This window comes from Oncorhynchus kisutch, linkage group LG9 (genome assembly GCF_002021735.2).
Source record: "Oncorhynchus kisutch isolate 150728-3 linkage group LG9, Okis_V2, whole genome shotgun sequence".
NCBI classification, from domain to species: domain Eukaryota; kingdom Metazoa; phylum Chordata; class Actinopteri; order Salmoniformes; family Salmonidae; genus Oncorhynchus; species Oncorhynchus kisutch.
In genome coordinates, this window is record NC_034182.2 from 43,789,842 (window position 1) to 43,805,746 (window position 15,905).

The 15,905-nt window shown below is 44.5% G+C and overlaps 1 protein-coding gene across 3 annotated transcripts in view; it reads left to right on the plus strand.

Moving 5' to 3' along the window:
• The window catches only part of tlr2 (toll-like receptor 2), a 30,687-nt gene extending 17,895 nt beyond the window's left edge, over positions 1–12,792 (plus strand). For all 3 annotated transcript variants that reach the window (XM_031832652.1, XM_031832653.1, XM_031832651.1), the window contains 9 exons: positions 1,217–1,303; positions 1,458–1,643; positions 6,871–7,151; positions 8,140–8,241; positions 8,391–8,514; positions 8,925–9,276; positions 9,469–9,565; positions 12,170–12,254; positions 12,571–12,792. In XM_031832652.1, the coding sequence (XP_031688512.1) occupies positions 1,217–1,303; positions 1,458–1,643; positions 6,871–7,151; positions 8,140–8,241; positions 8,391–8,514; positions 8,925–9,276; positions 9,469–9,565; positions 12,170–12,254; positions 12,571–12,711 (1,455 nt within the window). In that variant the 3' untranslated portion in view covers positions 12,712–12,792. The remainder of the gene's footprint in view (positions 1–1,216; positions 1,304–1,457; positions 1,644–6,870; positions 7,152–8,139; positions 8,242–8,390; positions 8,515–8,924; positions 9,277–9,468; positions 9,566–12,169; positions 12,255–12,570) is intronic.
• Positions 12,793–15,905: the final 3,113 nt, after the last annotated feature.

The following is a 15,905-nucleotide window of genomic DNA, read 5'->3' on the forward strand; positions in this document are numbered from 1 at the left end:
TGTATTGTCATGCTGAAACATGAGCAGATGAATGGCATAACAATGGGCCTTGGGATCTCGTCACGGTCACGGTATCATTCAAATTGTCATCAATAACACGCAATTGTCTCAGAAGGTGAAGGAGGTGAAGAAGCCGGATCTGGAGGTTCTGGGCTGGATGGTTACACGTGGTCTGCGGTTGTGAGGCCGGTTGGACGTACTGCCAAATTCTCTACAATTACGTTGGAGGCGGCTTATGGTAGAGAAATGAACATTAAATTATCTGGCAACAGCTCCGGTGGACATTCCTGCAGTCATCTATGGTGTTGTGTGACAAAACTGCACATTTTAGAGTGGCCTTTTATGGTCCCCAGCACAAGGCGCACATGTGTAATGATCATGCTGTTTAATCAGCTTGTTGATATGCCACACGTGTCCGGTAGATGGATTATCTTGGGGAGAAATGCTCTCTAATAGAAAACACATTGAGGAGAAATGCTCTCTAATAGAAAACACATTGGGGAGTAATGCTCTCTAATAGAAAACACATTGAGGAGAAATGCTCTCTAATAGAAAACACATTGAGGAGTAATGCTCTCTAATAGAAAACACATTGAGGAGTAATGCTCTCTAATAGAAAACACATTGAGGAGAAATGCTCTCTAATAGAAAACACATTGAGGAGAAATGCTCTCTAATAGAAAACACATTGAGGAGAAATGCTCTCTAATAGAAAACACATTGGGGAGTAATGCTCTCTAATAGAAAACACATTGAGGAGAAATGCTCTCTAATAGAAAACACATTGGGGAGTAATGCTCTCTAATAGAAAACACATTGAGGAGTAATGCTCTCTAATAGAAAACACATTGAGGAGAAATGCTCTCTAATAGAAAACACATTGAGGAGAAATGCTCTCTAATAGAAAACACATTGGGGAGTAATGCTCTCTAATAGAAAACACATTGAGGAGAAATGCTCTCTAATAGAAAACACATTGGGGAGTAATGCTCTCTAATAGAAAACACATTGAGGAGTAATGCTCTCTAATAGAAAACACATTGAGGAGAAATGCTCTCTAATAGAAAACACATTGAGGAGAAATGCTCTCTAATAGAAAACACATTGAGGAGAAATGCTCTCTAATAGAAAACACATTGAGGAGTAATGCTCTCTAATAGAAAACACATTGAGGAGTAATAATCTTTATGTTTTATTTGATATGTTTTGTTATCAGGTCATGAATGTCTATAAGTTCACCTCCTTCCTGCCTGTGGGGTTTCTACTGAAAAACCTCAGACAGATCTCTATCATTAACTGTAAGGTAAACATGTTTATGAAATACTTATTACTGACTAGTATATACACTATTTATTATTATTGTTCCAGCCAAGCAATCTGATTGGTCAAAGGGGAATTACAGACGTAATGTTGTTGATCAATAACAAACCAATGAAACACATGTGTCTCTCCTCCAGGTGTATGTGATGCCGTGTCTGACCTCTCTCCTGTTGACCCAAATGGTGTACCTGGATCTGAGTGGTAACCTACTGACCGACCTGACCCTGACGGAATCTCTGTGTCACGGGATTGGGATCCTGAGGAATCTCAGAGTTATCAACGTCAGCGACAATGCCCTGAAGTCCATTTCCCTCATCAGCAAAGTGTGTAACTGTTGCACCCTAATTCCCTATAACAATGCACTTTTATTGGTTTTATTTGAATTGACTGTCCACATGGCTCTGGTCAAAAGTAGGGTACTATATAGGGAATAGGGCTCTGGTCAAAAGTAGGGTACTATATAGGGAATAGGGCTCTGGTCAAAAGTAGTGTACTATATGGGGAATAGGGCTCTGGTCAAAAGTAGTGTACTATATAGGGAATAGGGCTCTGGTCAAAAGTAGGGTACTATATAGGGAATAGGGCTCTGGTCAAAAGTAGTGTACTATATGGGGAATAGGGCTCTGGTCAAAAGTAGTGTACTATATAGGGAATAGGGCTCTGGTCAAAAGTAGTGTACTATATAGGGAATAGGGCTCTGGTCAAAAGTAGTGTACTATATAGGGAATAGGGCTCTGGTCAAAAGTAGTGTACTATATAGGGAATAGGGCCCTGGACTAAAGTAGTGTACTATATAGGGAATAGGGCCCTGGACTAAAGTAGTGTACTATATAGGGAATAGGGCTCTGGTCTAAAGTAGTGTACTATATTGGGAATAGGGCTCTGGTCAAAAGTAGTGTACTATATAGGGAATAGGGCTCTGGTCAAAAGTTGTGTACTATATAGGGAATAGGGCTCTGGTCAAAAGTAGTGTACTATATAGGGAATAGGGCTCTGGTCTAAAGTAGTGTACTATATAGGGAATAGGGCTCTGGTCTAAAGTAGTGTACTATATAGGGAATAGGGCTCTGGTCAAAAGTAGTGTACTATATAGGGAATAGGGCTCTGGTCTAAAGTAGTGCACTATATAGGGAATAGGGCTCTGGTCAAAAGTAGTGTACTATATAGGGCATATGGCTCTGGTCTATTGTAGTGCACTATATAGGGAATAGGGCTCTGGTCAAAAGTAGTGCACTATATAGGGCATAGGGCTCTGGTCTAAAGTAGTGTACTATATAGGGAATAGGGCTCTGGTCTAAAGTAGTGCACTTATAGGGCATAGGGCTCTGGTCTAAAGTAGTGCACTATATAGGGAATAGGGCTCTGGTCTAAAGTAGTGCACTATATAGGGAATAGGGCTCTGGTCTAAAGTAGTGCACTATATAGGGAATAGGGCTCTGGTCAAAAGTAGTGCACTATATAGGGAATAGGGCTCTGGGCTAAAGTAGTGTACTATATAGGGAATAGGGCTCTGGTCTAAAGTAGTGCACTATATAGGGAATAGGGCTCTGGTCAAAAGTAGTGTACTATATAGGGAATAGGGCTCTGGTCTAAAGTAGTGCACTATATAGGGAATAGGGCTCTGGTCAAAAGTAGTGCACTATATAGTGAATAGGGCTCTCGTCTAAAGTAGTACCACTATATAGGGAATAGGGCCCTGGACTAAAGTAGTGCACTATATAGGGAATAGGGCTCTGGTCAAAAGTAGTGCACTATATAGGGAATAGGGCTCTGGTCTAAAGTAGTGCACTATATAGGGAATAGGGCTCTGGTCTAAAGTAGTGCACTATATAGGGAATAGGGCTCTGGTCAAAAGTAGTGCACTATATAGTGAATAGGGCTCTCGTCTAAAGTAGTACCACTATATAGGGAATAGGGCCCTGGACTAAAGTAGTGCACTATATAGGGAATAGGGCTCTGGTCAAAAGTAGTGCACTATATAGGGAATAGGGCTCTGGTCAAAAGTAGTACACTGTATAGGGAATAGGGCTCTGGTCAAAAGTAGTGCACTATATAGGGAATAGGGCTCTGGTCAAAAGTAGTGCACTATATAGTGAATAGGGCTCTCGTCTAAAGTAGTACCACTATATAGGGAATAGGGCCCTGGACTAAAGTAGTGCACTATATAGGGAATAGGGCTCTGGTCTAAAGTAGTGCACTATATAGGGAATAGGGCTCTGGTCTAAAGTAGTGCACTATATAGGGAATAAGGCTCTGGTCAAAAGTAGTGCACTATATAGGGAATAGGGCTCTGGTCAAAAGTAGTGCACTATATAGGGAATAGGGCTCTGGTCAAAAGTAGTGCACTATATAGGGAATAGGGCTCTGGTCAAAAGTAGTACACTATATAGGGAATAGGGCTCTGGTCAAAAGTAGTGCACTATATAGGGAATAGGGCTCTGGTCAAAAGTAGTGCACTATATAGTGAATAGGGCTCTCGTCTAAAGTAGTACCACTATATAGGGAATAGGGCCCTGGACTAAAGTAGTGCACTATATAGGGAATAGGGCTCTGGTCTAAAGTAGTGCACTATATAGGGAATAGGGCTCTGGTCTAAAGTAGTGCACTATATAGGGAATAGGGCTCTGGTCAAAAGTAGTGCACTATATAGGGAATAGGGCTCTGGTCAAAAGTAGTGCACTATATAGGGAATAGGGCTCTGGTCAAAAGTAGTGCACTATATAGTGAATAGGGCTCTCGTCTAAAGTAGTACCACTATATAGGGAATAGGGCCCTGGACTAAAGTAGTGCACTATATAGGGAATAGGGCTCTGGTCTAAAGTAGTGCACTATATAGGGAATAGGGCTCTGGTCTAAAGTAGTGCACTATATAGGGAATAGGGCTCTGGTCAAAAGTAGTGCACTATATAGGGAATAGGGCTCTGGTCAAAAGTAGTGCACTATATAGGGAATAGGGCTCTGGTCAAAAGTAGTGCACTATATAGGGAATAGGGCCCTGGTCTAAAGTAGTGCACTATATAGGGAATAGGGCTCTGGTCAAAAGTAGTGCACTATATAGGGAATAGGGCTCTGGTCAAAAGTAGTGCACTATATAGGGAATAGGGCCCTGGTCTAAAGTAGTGCACTATATAGGGAATAGGGCTCTGGTCTAAAGTAGTACCACTATATAGGGAATAGGGCTCTGGTCTAAAGTAGTGCACTATCTAGGGAATAGGGCTCTGGTCTAAAGTAGTGCACTATATAGGGAATAGGGCTCTGGTCTAAAGTAGTGCACTATATAGGGAATAGGGCTCTGGTCTAAAGTAGTGCACTATATAGGGAATAGGGCTCTGGTCAAAAGTAGTGCACTATATAGGGAATAGGGCTCTGGTCAAAAGTAGTGCACTATATAGGGAATAGGGCTCTGGTCAAAAGTAGTGCACTATATAGGGAATAGGGCCCTGGTCTAAAGTAGTGCACTATATAGGGAATAGGGCTCTGGTCAAAAGTAGTGCACTATATAGGGAATAGGGCTCTGGTCAAAAGTAGTGCACTATATAGGGAATAGGGCCCTGGTCTAAAGTAGTGCACTATATAGGGAATAGGGCTCTGGTCTAAAGTAGTACCACTATATAGGGAATAGGGCTCTGGTCTAAAGTAGTGCACTATCTAGGGAATAGGGCTCTGGTCTAAAGTAGTGCACTATATAGGGAATAGGGCTCTGGTCTAAAGTAGTACCACTATATAGGGAATAGGGCTCTGGTCTAAAGTAGTGCACTATCTAGGGAATAGGGCTCTGGTCTAAAGTTGTGCACTATATAGGGAATAGGGCTCTGGTCTAAAGTAGTGCACTATATAGGGAATAGGGCTCTGGTCTAAAGTAGTACCACTATATAGGGAATAGGGCTCTGGTCTAAAGTAGTGCACTATATAGGGAATAGAGTTCTATAGGGCCCTGGTCTAAAGTAGTGCACTATATAGGGAATAGGGTGCAACAACTCCCTCAACTCCCTGTCTCCATTAGCCAACGGTGTACTGAGACTACATCCCAAATGGCACCCTACTCCCTACATAGTGAACTACTTTGAAGCACAGCCTAGGTAATGTAATTTGAGGTGATCAATCCTACGCTTGCGTCCCATTCCCAATTTGTCATAGGAGTTGCCTTGTTGTTGATCGCCAACATCCCACGGGACTATGCATGGCAGGGGCGTCCTCCTCCCTGAGTCAAGCATTGTTGACCTCATACCTCCTGGCCCTCTCACTTCGGGGCCCAGCTGGGGTCTTTCCTCTTCATCCAGAGCCACTGACTGCTGCCTTCTGCCGCCTCCGATACAGCTTTGATTGCCGAACGCTGGCTCTGGCCCTTAATTCCCAGGTCTCTAAGCAGTCTGGTTGTAGATGTTGCCACAAAACCCCTGCAGCCCACCTCCACTGGTCGGACTTCTGTGTTCCAGCCATGATGCCGTGCTTCGGCAGCTAGATCAGCATAGCGCAGATGCTTTCGCTCATAAGCCTCATCTACTCAAATCAAATCAAATGTATTTATAAAGCCCTTCGTACATCAGCTGATATCTCAAAGTGCTGTACAGAAACCCAGCCTAAAACCCCAAACAGCAAGCAATGCAGGTGTAGAAGCACGGTGGCTAGGAAAAACTCCCTAGAAAGGCCAATACCTAGGAAGAAACCTAGAGAGGAACCAGGCTATGTGGGGTGGCCAGTCCTCTTCTGGCTGTGCCGGGTGGAGATTATAACAGAACATGGCCAAGATGTTCAAATGTTCATAAATGACCAGCATGGTCGAATAATAATAAGGCAGAACAGTTGAAACTGGAGCAGCAGCACGGCCAGGTGGACTGGGGACAGCAAGGAGTAATCATGTCAGGTAGTCCTGGGGCATGGTCCTAGGGCTCAGGTCCTCCGAGAGAGAGAGAAAGAGAGAATTAGAGAACACACACTTAGATTCACACAGGACACCGAATAGGACAGGAGAGGTACTCCAGATATAACAAACTGACCCTAGCCCCCCAACACATTAACTACTGCAGCATAAATACTGGAGGCTGTGACAGGAGGGGTCAGGAGACACTGTGGACCCATCCGAGGACACCCCCAGACAGGGCCAAACAGGAAGGATATAACCCCACCCACTTTGCCAAAGCACAGCCCCCACACCACTAGAGGGATATCTTCAACCACCAACTTACCATCCTGAGACAAGGCTGAGTATAGCCCACAAAGATCTCCGCCATGGCACAACCCATACTGAGTCCTCCCAGGGTAATGTGAGCTCAATGATGAAGACCTTATTGAGCGAACGGGACCAGAGCACCATGTCAGGTCTTAGGGTGGTCTCCGGAGGAAACACAAGTTGCCGGCCAATGTCAGCTAGCATTTTTCAGTCGCGGGCCAAGCTCACATATTTTCTCTTTTAATTTCAATTTTATTCATAATAACAAATATTCTCTCTTTTAATTTCAATTTTATTTATAATAACAAATATTCTCTCTTTTAATTTCAACTTTATTTATAATAACACTTATTCTCTCTTTTAATTTCAAAATCACCCAGCTCGTCACCCGTCTGGACAAACTAGTCCACCTGGACATCAGTCAGAACGCCTACACCTCCATGCCTCACACCTGCTCCTGGCCACAGATACTGACTCATCTCAACCTCTCGAGGGCTAAGCTACGGAGGGTCACCCCCTGTCTACCCTCGACCCTGGAGATCCTGGATCTGGGACATAACGACCTGACAGCCTTCCATAGTGTTGCTCTCCCGGCCCTGAGGGAGCTGCACCTCTCTGGGAACAAGTTGATGAGTCTGCCCCCTGGATGGTTGTTCCCTAGGTAGAGAGAAAGATGTGCTCAACTCTTTAATTTTTTTATTTATTTAAAACAAATTGGGTGGGTCGATCAGTTTTAATATAGCAGATAGTAGCTATAATCTATCAATGTAATTGTCTGCGTCATCTCCAATCCCCCATATATTTTTGGGAAATATGTACATAAATAATAGATTTTATTTCATAGCTACACTCTTAGCTCAACTCTTCGCTCAACTTTTCTCGTCTTGCATAAATAAATCAAGGCGATGAGCCCGTATGTATCAAGCATCTCAGAGTAACAGTGCGAGAGTGCAGATCTAGGATCAGGTTCCCCGTGTCCATGTAATCTTATTAATCAGTTTGATCTATGCAAACTGATCCTGACGTGCTGACCGCTCGAGTTGCCTAATAAATGTACACACACGTGTTATTCAATAATTGCATCAACACTGATCGTGTGCGTCAACGAGCGTCTTCGTAGCCAGGTGCTAAAATTGGTTTTATTTGTGACACTTGATGCGCTGCAAGTCCCACATCTCACATCTCCACATTGGTTTTTAGGAGCGTATATCCACGTGGGTGATTGAAAGACGGACTGAGGTCCACACTCCAGTCCAGTTGGTGGTGGTAATGAACCTTAAAGTTGGTTGTCAACCGCCACATAAAGTCCACAGAAGAAGAAGACCGAAGGAGGAGAGATGACTAGAAACAAACTCGATTGACGGTTTTATCTGTGGATTAATTGTCGGAGTTGAGGACCTTGTGCATTTCAGGTCAAATAAACAACCCAATGTTTATATCCCTGGACAAATGACGCACGCGGACGCACACGGGCGAGCGGTCTGATCAGCATGTGAAGCATCTCTCCTATTCTGAGATGCTTTGTACGACCCAAGTCTTAGCTCAACTCATAGCTCAACTGTTATCCTACTGCGTAAATAAATGAAAGGTCATTTAGTTGGAGTCAACAATCGAGAAAATGACATTTGTTTGTGTCCCCCCCCCCCCAGCCTGGAGGTCCTCCTGATCCAGAGCAACACTCTCAGCATGTTTGGGCCCTCGAACCTCCGACTCTACAGGAGGCTCCGAGCGCTGCAGGCCGGTCAGAACAGGTCTGTGGGTGCTCAAAAGTACTAGTGCCCTATGTAGGTAATAGGGTCCTGCCTTAGTTTTTTTTGGTTGATTAGTCTCTATCGATTCTAAAAAAATCAATGATCCCTGCAGGTCATAATTCCCATCCTTACTTCTTCTTCTTCTTCAGGTTTGTGTGTTCCTGTGAGTTTGTCAACTTCATGGTCTGGAGGTGGGGTGGAGCAGTAGAGGGCAGTGTTGAGCTAACAGACAGATGGGATAACTACCTTTGTGACTCACCGCTATCCCTGCAGGTCATTTAAATATTTACTATATTTACTATTATTTATCACTATTAGTAGCATTTTTACATTTTTATTATTATCGTTACCTATTTTATTCTTATTCTCTTCACTGCACGCTTATTTGTACGTTTATCTTATTTTTTTACTGAATACCTTTTCTATTTTTATCATCAAATATACTGTGAGGAGAGTTTGCATTTCTCAGTACTGTGTTTACTCCACTATATCCTGTGTAGGGTTGCAAAAATCGTGTAACTTTCAGAAAAAGTCCCAGGTTTTCCAGAAATCCCGGGCTTGAAGATATCCGGAATCAGATTGGAATAAGCAGGAAATCTGGGAATCCTCAGAATTGTGGGAATGTACCCGGATTTTTTGCAACCCTAATCCCGTGCATATAATAAATACTATTTTATTTACAGGGCCAGAGGGTAGACCGCGTCCAGCTATCACCGTTCCAATGCCACCGCATCCTCCTCGTGTCCTCACTCTGCGGCTGCATGCTCGCTTCCGGAATCCTGTTTGTAATTCTGCTCTGGAAGATCCACGCCGTGTGGTACGTGAGGATGATGTGGGCGTGGCTTAAAGCCAAACGGAATTCCGGGAACCAGAAGCGCCGGGATGCCGCAGGGAATGCTTACCTCCTCTGCTATGATGCGTTCGTGTCGTACAGCGAGCAAGACGCAGAGTGGGTCGAAGAATTCCTGGTTCCAGAGCTGGAGGATTCCCAGCCTCCGCTCTCCCTCTGCCTCCACAAGAGAGACTTCCTGCCAGGTTGATTGATTTAATCCATGACTTATTCCCCAAGGTTCTTCCCACTCTTCTTACCTAGCTTAGCTAGCTTGTTCATGTTTTCATCCCTTGCTTTTATATGTGTTTGGCTTGATGAACCGTCTTCGTTAGGATTCTTTGAAAGGAGGTTTAAATTGAATGCATTTTGTTGAATTTATTTCTTTGTTTCTTTAGGCCACTGGATCATCGACAACATTATCCATGCAATGGAACGCAGCCGACGCACCCTCTTCGTCCTGTCGGAACACTTCGTCCACTCGGAGTGGTGCCGGTACGGTTTCATTCTGCCCTGTCTCACTACTATGCAGAATGGACCGTTAAAGTATCTCTGCTGCTCAACATTCATTCATTAAAGAACAACGTCTAAGCATCATTTCAGGCTCATGCTTGAATCAATCAATCAAATGTATTTATAAAGCCCTTCTTACATCAGCTGATGTCACAAAGTGCTATACAGAAACCCAGCCTAAAATCCCAATCAGATAGTGGAATTAATAGTGGAGCTCAGAGTGGAGTTATTAGCGGAGCTCAGAGTGGAGTTATTAGCGGAGCTCAGAGTGGAGTTATTAGTGGAGCTCAGAGTGGAGTTATTAGTGGAGCTCAGAGTGGAGTTATTAGTGGAGTTCATAGTGGAGTTATTAGTGGAGTTAATAGTGGAGTTAATAGTGGAGTTAATAGTGGAGTTAATAGTGGAGTTATTAGTGGAGTTAATAGTGGAGCTCAGAGTGGAGTTATTAGTGGAGCTCAGAGTGGAGTTATTAGTGGAGCTCAGAGTGGAGTTAATAGTGGAGTTAATAGTGGAGTTCAGAGTGGAGCTTAGAGTGAAGCTTAGAGTGGAGTTAATAGTGGAGTTCAGAGTGGAGTTAATAGTGGAGTTCAGAGTGGAGTTAATAGAGGAGTTATTAGTGGAGTTAATAGTGGAGCTCAGAGTGGAGTTATTAGTGGAGTTATTAGTGGAGCTCAGAGTGGAGTTATTAGTGGAGTTAATAGTGGAGCTCAGAGTGGAGTTATTAGTGGAGTTAATAGCGGAGCTCAGAGTGGAGTTATTAGTGGAGTTAATAGTGGAGCTCAGAGTGGAGTTATTAGTGGAGTTAATAGTGGAGTTAATAGCGGAGCTCAGAGTGGAGTTATTAGTGGAGTTAATAGTGGAGTTCAGAGTGGAGCTTAGAGTGAAGCTTAGAGTGGAGTTAATAGTGGAGTTCAGAGTGGAGTTAATAGTGGAGCTCAGAGTGGAGTTATTAGTGGAGTTAATAGTGGAGCTCAGAGTGGAGTTATTAGTGGAGCTCAGAGTGGAGTTATTAGTGGAGTTAATAGTGGAGCTCAGAGTGGAGTTATTAGTGGAGTTAATAGTGGAGTTAATAGCGGAGCTCAGAGTGGAGTTATTAGTGGAGTTAATAGTGGAGCTCAGAGTGGAGTTATTAGTGGAGTTAATAGTGGAGTTAATAGCGGAGCTCAGAGTGGAGTTATTAGTGGAGCTCAGAGTGGAGTTATTAGTGGAGTTAATAGTGGAGCTCAGAGTGGAGTTATTAGTGGAGCTCAGAGTGGAGTTAATAGTGGAGCTCAGACTGGAGTTATTAGTGGAGTTAATAGTGGAGCTCAGAGTGGAGTTATTAGTGGAGCTCAGAGTGGAGTTATTAGTGGAGTTAATAGTGGAGTTATTAGGAGTTAATAGTGGAGTTACTAGTGGAGTTACTAGTGGAGTTACTAGTGGAGTTACTAGTGGAGTTACTAGTGGAGTTAATAGAGGAGTTAATAGTGGAGTTCTTAGTGGAGTTAATTGTGGAGCTCAGAGTGGAGCTCAGAGTGGTGTTATTAGTGGAGCTCAGAGTGGAGCTCAGAGTGGGGTTATTAGTGGAGCTCAGAGTGGGGTTATTAGTGGAGCTCAGAGTGGAGTTATTAGTGGAGTTAATAGTGGAGTTCAGAGTGGAGCTCAGAGTGGGGTTATTAGTGGAGCTCAGAATGGAGCTCAGAGAGGAGTTAATAGTGGAGTTCAGAGTGGAGCTATTAGTGGAGTTCAGTGTGGAGCTCAGAGTGGAGCTCAGAGTGGAGAATCAAAGTGGAGTTAACAGCGAAGTTCAGAGTGCATCTCAGAGTGGAGTTAATATTAGAGCTCAGAGTGGAGTTATTAGTGGAGCTCATCGTGGAGCTCGTAGTGGTGCTCATAGTGAAGTTAATAGTGGAGCTCAGAGTGGAGCTCATAGTGGAGTTAATAGTGGAGCTCAGAGTGGAGTTAATAGTGGAGCTCAGAGTGGAGCTCATAGTGGAGTTAATAGTGGAGCTCAGAGTGGAGTTAACAGTGGAGCACAGAGTGGAGCTTAGAGTGGAGTTAATAGTGGAGCTCAGAGTGGAACTCATAGTGGAGCTCAGAGTGGAGTTAATAGTGGAGCTCAGAGTGGAATTAATAGTGGAGCTCAGAGTGGAACTCATAGTGGAGCTCAGAGTGGAGTTAATAGTGGAGCTAAGTGGAGCACAGAGTGGAGTTTAGAGTGGAGTTAACAGTGGAGCTCAGAGTGGAGCTTAGAGTGGAGGTAATAGTGGATCTCAGAGTGGAACTCATAGTGGAGCTCATAGTGGAGTTAATAGTGACGTTAAGAGTGGAGCTCAGAGTGGAGTTAATAGTGGAGCTCAGAGTGGAGCTAATAGTGGAGCTCAGAGTGTAGTTAAGAGTGGAGTCAAGAGTGGAGTTCAGAGTGGAGTTAATAGTGGAGCTCAGAGTGGAGTTAATAGTGGAGCTCAGAGTGGAGTTAATAGTGGAGTTAAGAGTGGAGTTAAGAGTGGAGTTAAGAGTGGAGTTCAGAGTGGAGCTCAGAGTGGAGTTAATAGTGGAGCTCAGAGTGGAGTTAATAGTTTTAACACACTAATATTGTTGTTCCAGGTACGAGTTGGACTTTTCCCACTTCCGTCTGTTTGACGGGGACTCAGAGGCGGCCGTCCTGGTGCTTCTGGAACCCATCTCCAAGGTAGAGGGGAGCTGCACATCAAATGGCACCCTATTCCCTATATAGAGCACTACTTTAGACCAGGGCCCTATAGAACCCTATTCCCTATATAGAGCACTACTTTAGACCAGGACCCTATAGAACCCTATTCCCTATATAGTGCACTACTTTAGACCAGGGCCCTTAGGAAGACCCATAGATCTCTGGTCAAAAGTAGTGCACTATATAGGGAATAGGGTGTCATTTGGGAGACAACCCTTTTGTTAACTCATCCCATCTTCAAGGATGATCTAATGTGTGTATCTGTGTGTGTGCGTTTGTGTGTGAACATCACAAGGACGACGTTCCCAAACGCTTCTGCAAGCTCCGCAAGTTGATGAGCTCCCGTACCTACCTGGAGTGGCCGCAGGAGGATGAGAGGAGGGCAGAATTCTGGAGCAACCTCCGTCTGGCCGTGAGGGGCGGAGATGAGCTGTGATCCAACCGGGTTCCGGGAAGTCTGGAATATTCTCAGAATTATTCTTTTTCTGCCGACAGTAAAGATTGATTGGTTGGTTGATGAGTTGGTTAAATGTTTGGTTGGTTGGGTTGTTTGGGTGGGTTGATTAATTGATTGGTTGGGTGAATTGGTTGGTTGATGGGCTGGTTAATTTATTAGTTGGGTGGGTTGGTTAATTGATAGGCTGGGTAGTGGTATGGTTATTTAATTGGCTGGGTGGGTAGAGGGTTGGTTAACTGATTGGTTGGCTGGGTGGGTAGAGGGTTGGTTAACTGATTGGTTGGGTGGGTAGAGGGTTGGTTAACTGATTGGTTGGGTGGGTAGAGGGTTAGTTAACTGATTGGTTGGGTGGGTGGGTAGAGGCTTGGTTAACTGATTGGTTGGCTGGGTGGGTAGAGGGTTGGTTAACTGATTGGTTGGGTGGGTGGGTAGAGGGTTGGTTAACTGATTGGTTGGGTGGGTGGGTAGAGGGTTGGTTAACTGATTGGTTGGGTGGGTAGAGGGTTGGTTAACTGATTGGTTGGGTGGGTGGGTAGAGGGTTGGTTAACTGATTGGTTGGGTGGGTGGGTAGAGGGTTGGTTAACTGATTGGTTGGGTGGGTAGAGGGTTGGTTAACTGATTGGTTGGGTGGGTAGAGGGTTGGTTAACTGATTGGTTGGGTGGGTGGGTAGAGGGTTGGTTAACTGATTGGTTGGGTGGGTTGGGTTGGTTAACTGATTGGTTGGGTGGGTGGGTAGAGGGTTGGTTAACTGATTGGTTGGGTGGGTGGGTAGAGGGTTGGTTAACTGATTGGTTGGGTGGGTAGAGGGTTGGTTAACTGATTGGTTGGGTGGGTAGAGGGTTGGTTAACTGATTGGTTGGGTGGGTGGGTAGAGGGTTGGTTAACTGATTGGTTGGCTGGGTGGGTAGAGGGTTGGTTAACTGATTGGTTGGGTGGGTGGGTAGAGGGTTGGTTAACTGATTGGTTGGGTGGGTAGAGGGTTGGTTAACTGATTGGTTGGGTGGGTAGAGGGTTGGTTAACTGATTGGTTGGGTGGGTAAAGGGTTGGTTAACTGATTGGTTGGCTGGGTAGAGGGTTGGTTAACTGATTGGTTGGGTGGGTGGGTAGAGGGTTGGTTAACTGATTGGTTGGGTGGGTGGGTAGAGGGTTGGTTAACTGATTGGTTGGGTGGGTGGGTAGAGGGTTGGTTAACTGATTGGTTGGGTGGGTAGAGGGTTGGTTAACTGATTGGTTGGCTGGGTGGGTAGAGGGTTGGTTAACTGATTGGTTGGGTGGGTGGGTAGAGGGTTGGTTAACTGATTGGTTGGCTGGGTGGGTAGAGGGTTGGTTAACTGATTGGTTGGGTAGAGGGTTGGGTTGCTTATCCTTATTCTGGAAGTCTGTTTGGAATAATAATTGTAATTGTTCAGACATTTATTTGACCAAGTTGTTCCGTTCAGACATTTATTTGACCAAGTTGTTCCGTTCAGACATTTATTTGACCAAGTTGTTCCGTTCAGACATTTATTTGACCAAGTTGTTCCGTTCAGACATTTATTTGACCAAGTTGTTCCGTTAATATTCTGTTAATTCATACCCAAATATTGTTGTTGAGTCATTCTATACTCATAGAAAAAACACTTGGAAAATCCCATCTCAAACAGACCGTTTAAAAAAATGCTTGCAATTTACTCATTGAGTATGATGTCAGCAGTCTAGAGGAGGCTAAACTGGCCAATCAGTGATCTACTTGCATGAATATTTAAATTATTATGATGAATATTATTATTATTTTTTTACCTTTAATTAACAAGGGAAGTAAGTTAAGAACAAATTCTTATTTACATTGACGGCCTTATGACCGGTATAAGCACCATGCAAACAACAGAAAAGCTGCTTTTTAACATAGTTAATAAAAACACATTGGAAGGAAAACTATTTCACTCATATTTCATGAATGGATCTGATACGGTTTGATACCGTTCCTGACTGACCAGCCCTTAACCAACAGGTGTAGACCCCACAGTGAAATGCTGACTGACCAGCCCTTAACCAACAGGTGTAGACCCCACAGTGAAATGCTGACTGACCAGCCCTTAACCAACAGGTGTAGACCCCACAGTGAAATGCTGACTTACCAGCCCTTAACCAACAGGTGTAGTAGACCTTACTGTGAAATGCTGACTGACCATCCCTTAACCAACAGGTGTAGACCCCACAGTGAAATGCTGACTGACCAGCCCTTAACCAACAGGTGTAGACCCCACAGTGAAATGCTGACTTACCATCCCTTAACCAACAGGTGTAGTAGACCTTACTGTGAAATGCTGACTGACCATCCCTTAACCAACAGGTGTAGACCCCACAGTGAAATGCTGACTGACCAGCCCTTAACCAACAGGTGTAGAACCCACAGTGAAATGCTGACTGACCATCCCTTAACCAACAGGTGTAGACCCCACAGTGAAATGCTGACTGACCATCCCTTAACCAACAGGTGTAGACCCCACAGTGAAATGCTGACTTACCATCCCTTAACCAACAGGTGTAGTAGACCTTACTGTGAAATGCTGACTGACCATCCCTTAACCAACAGGTGTAGACCCCACAGTGAAATGCTGACTGACCAGCCCTTAACCAACAGGTGTAGACCCCACAGTGAAATGCTGACTGACCAGCCCTTAACCAACAGGTGTAGTAGACCTTACTGTGAAATGCTGACTGACCATCCCTTAACCAACAGGTGTAGACCCCACAGTGAAATGCTGACTGACCAGCCCTTAACCAACAGGTGTAGACCCCACAGTGAAATCCTGACTGACCAGCCCTTAACCAACAGGTGTAGACCCCACTGTGAAATGCTGACTGACCAGCCCTTAACCAACAGGTGTAGACCCCACAGTGAAATGCTGACTGACCAGCCCTTAACCAACAGGTGTAGACCCCACAGTGAAATGCTGACTGACCAGCCCTTAACCAACAGGTGTAGACCCCACAGTGAAATGCTGACTGACCAGCCCTTAACCAACAGGTGTAGACCCCACAGTGAAATGCTGACTTACCAGCCCTTAACCAACAGGTGTAGACCCCACAGTGAAATGCTGACTTACCAGCCCTTAACCAACAGGTGTAGTAGACCTTACTGTGAAATGCTGACTGACCATCCCTTAACCAACAGGTGTAGTAGACCT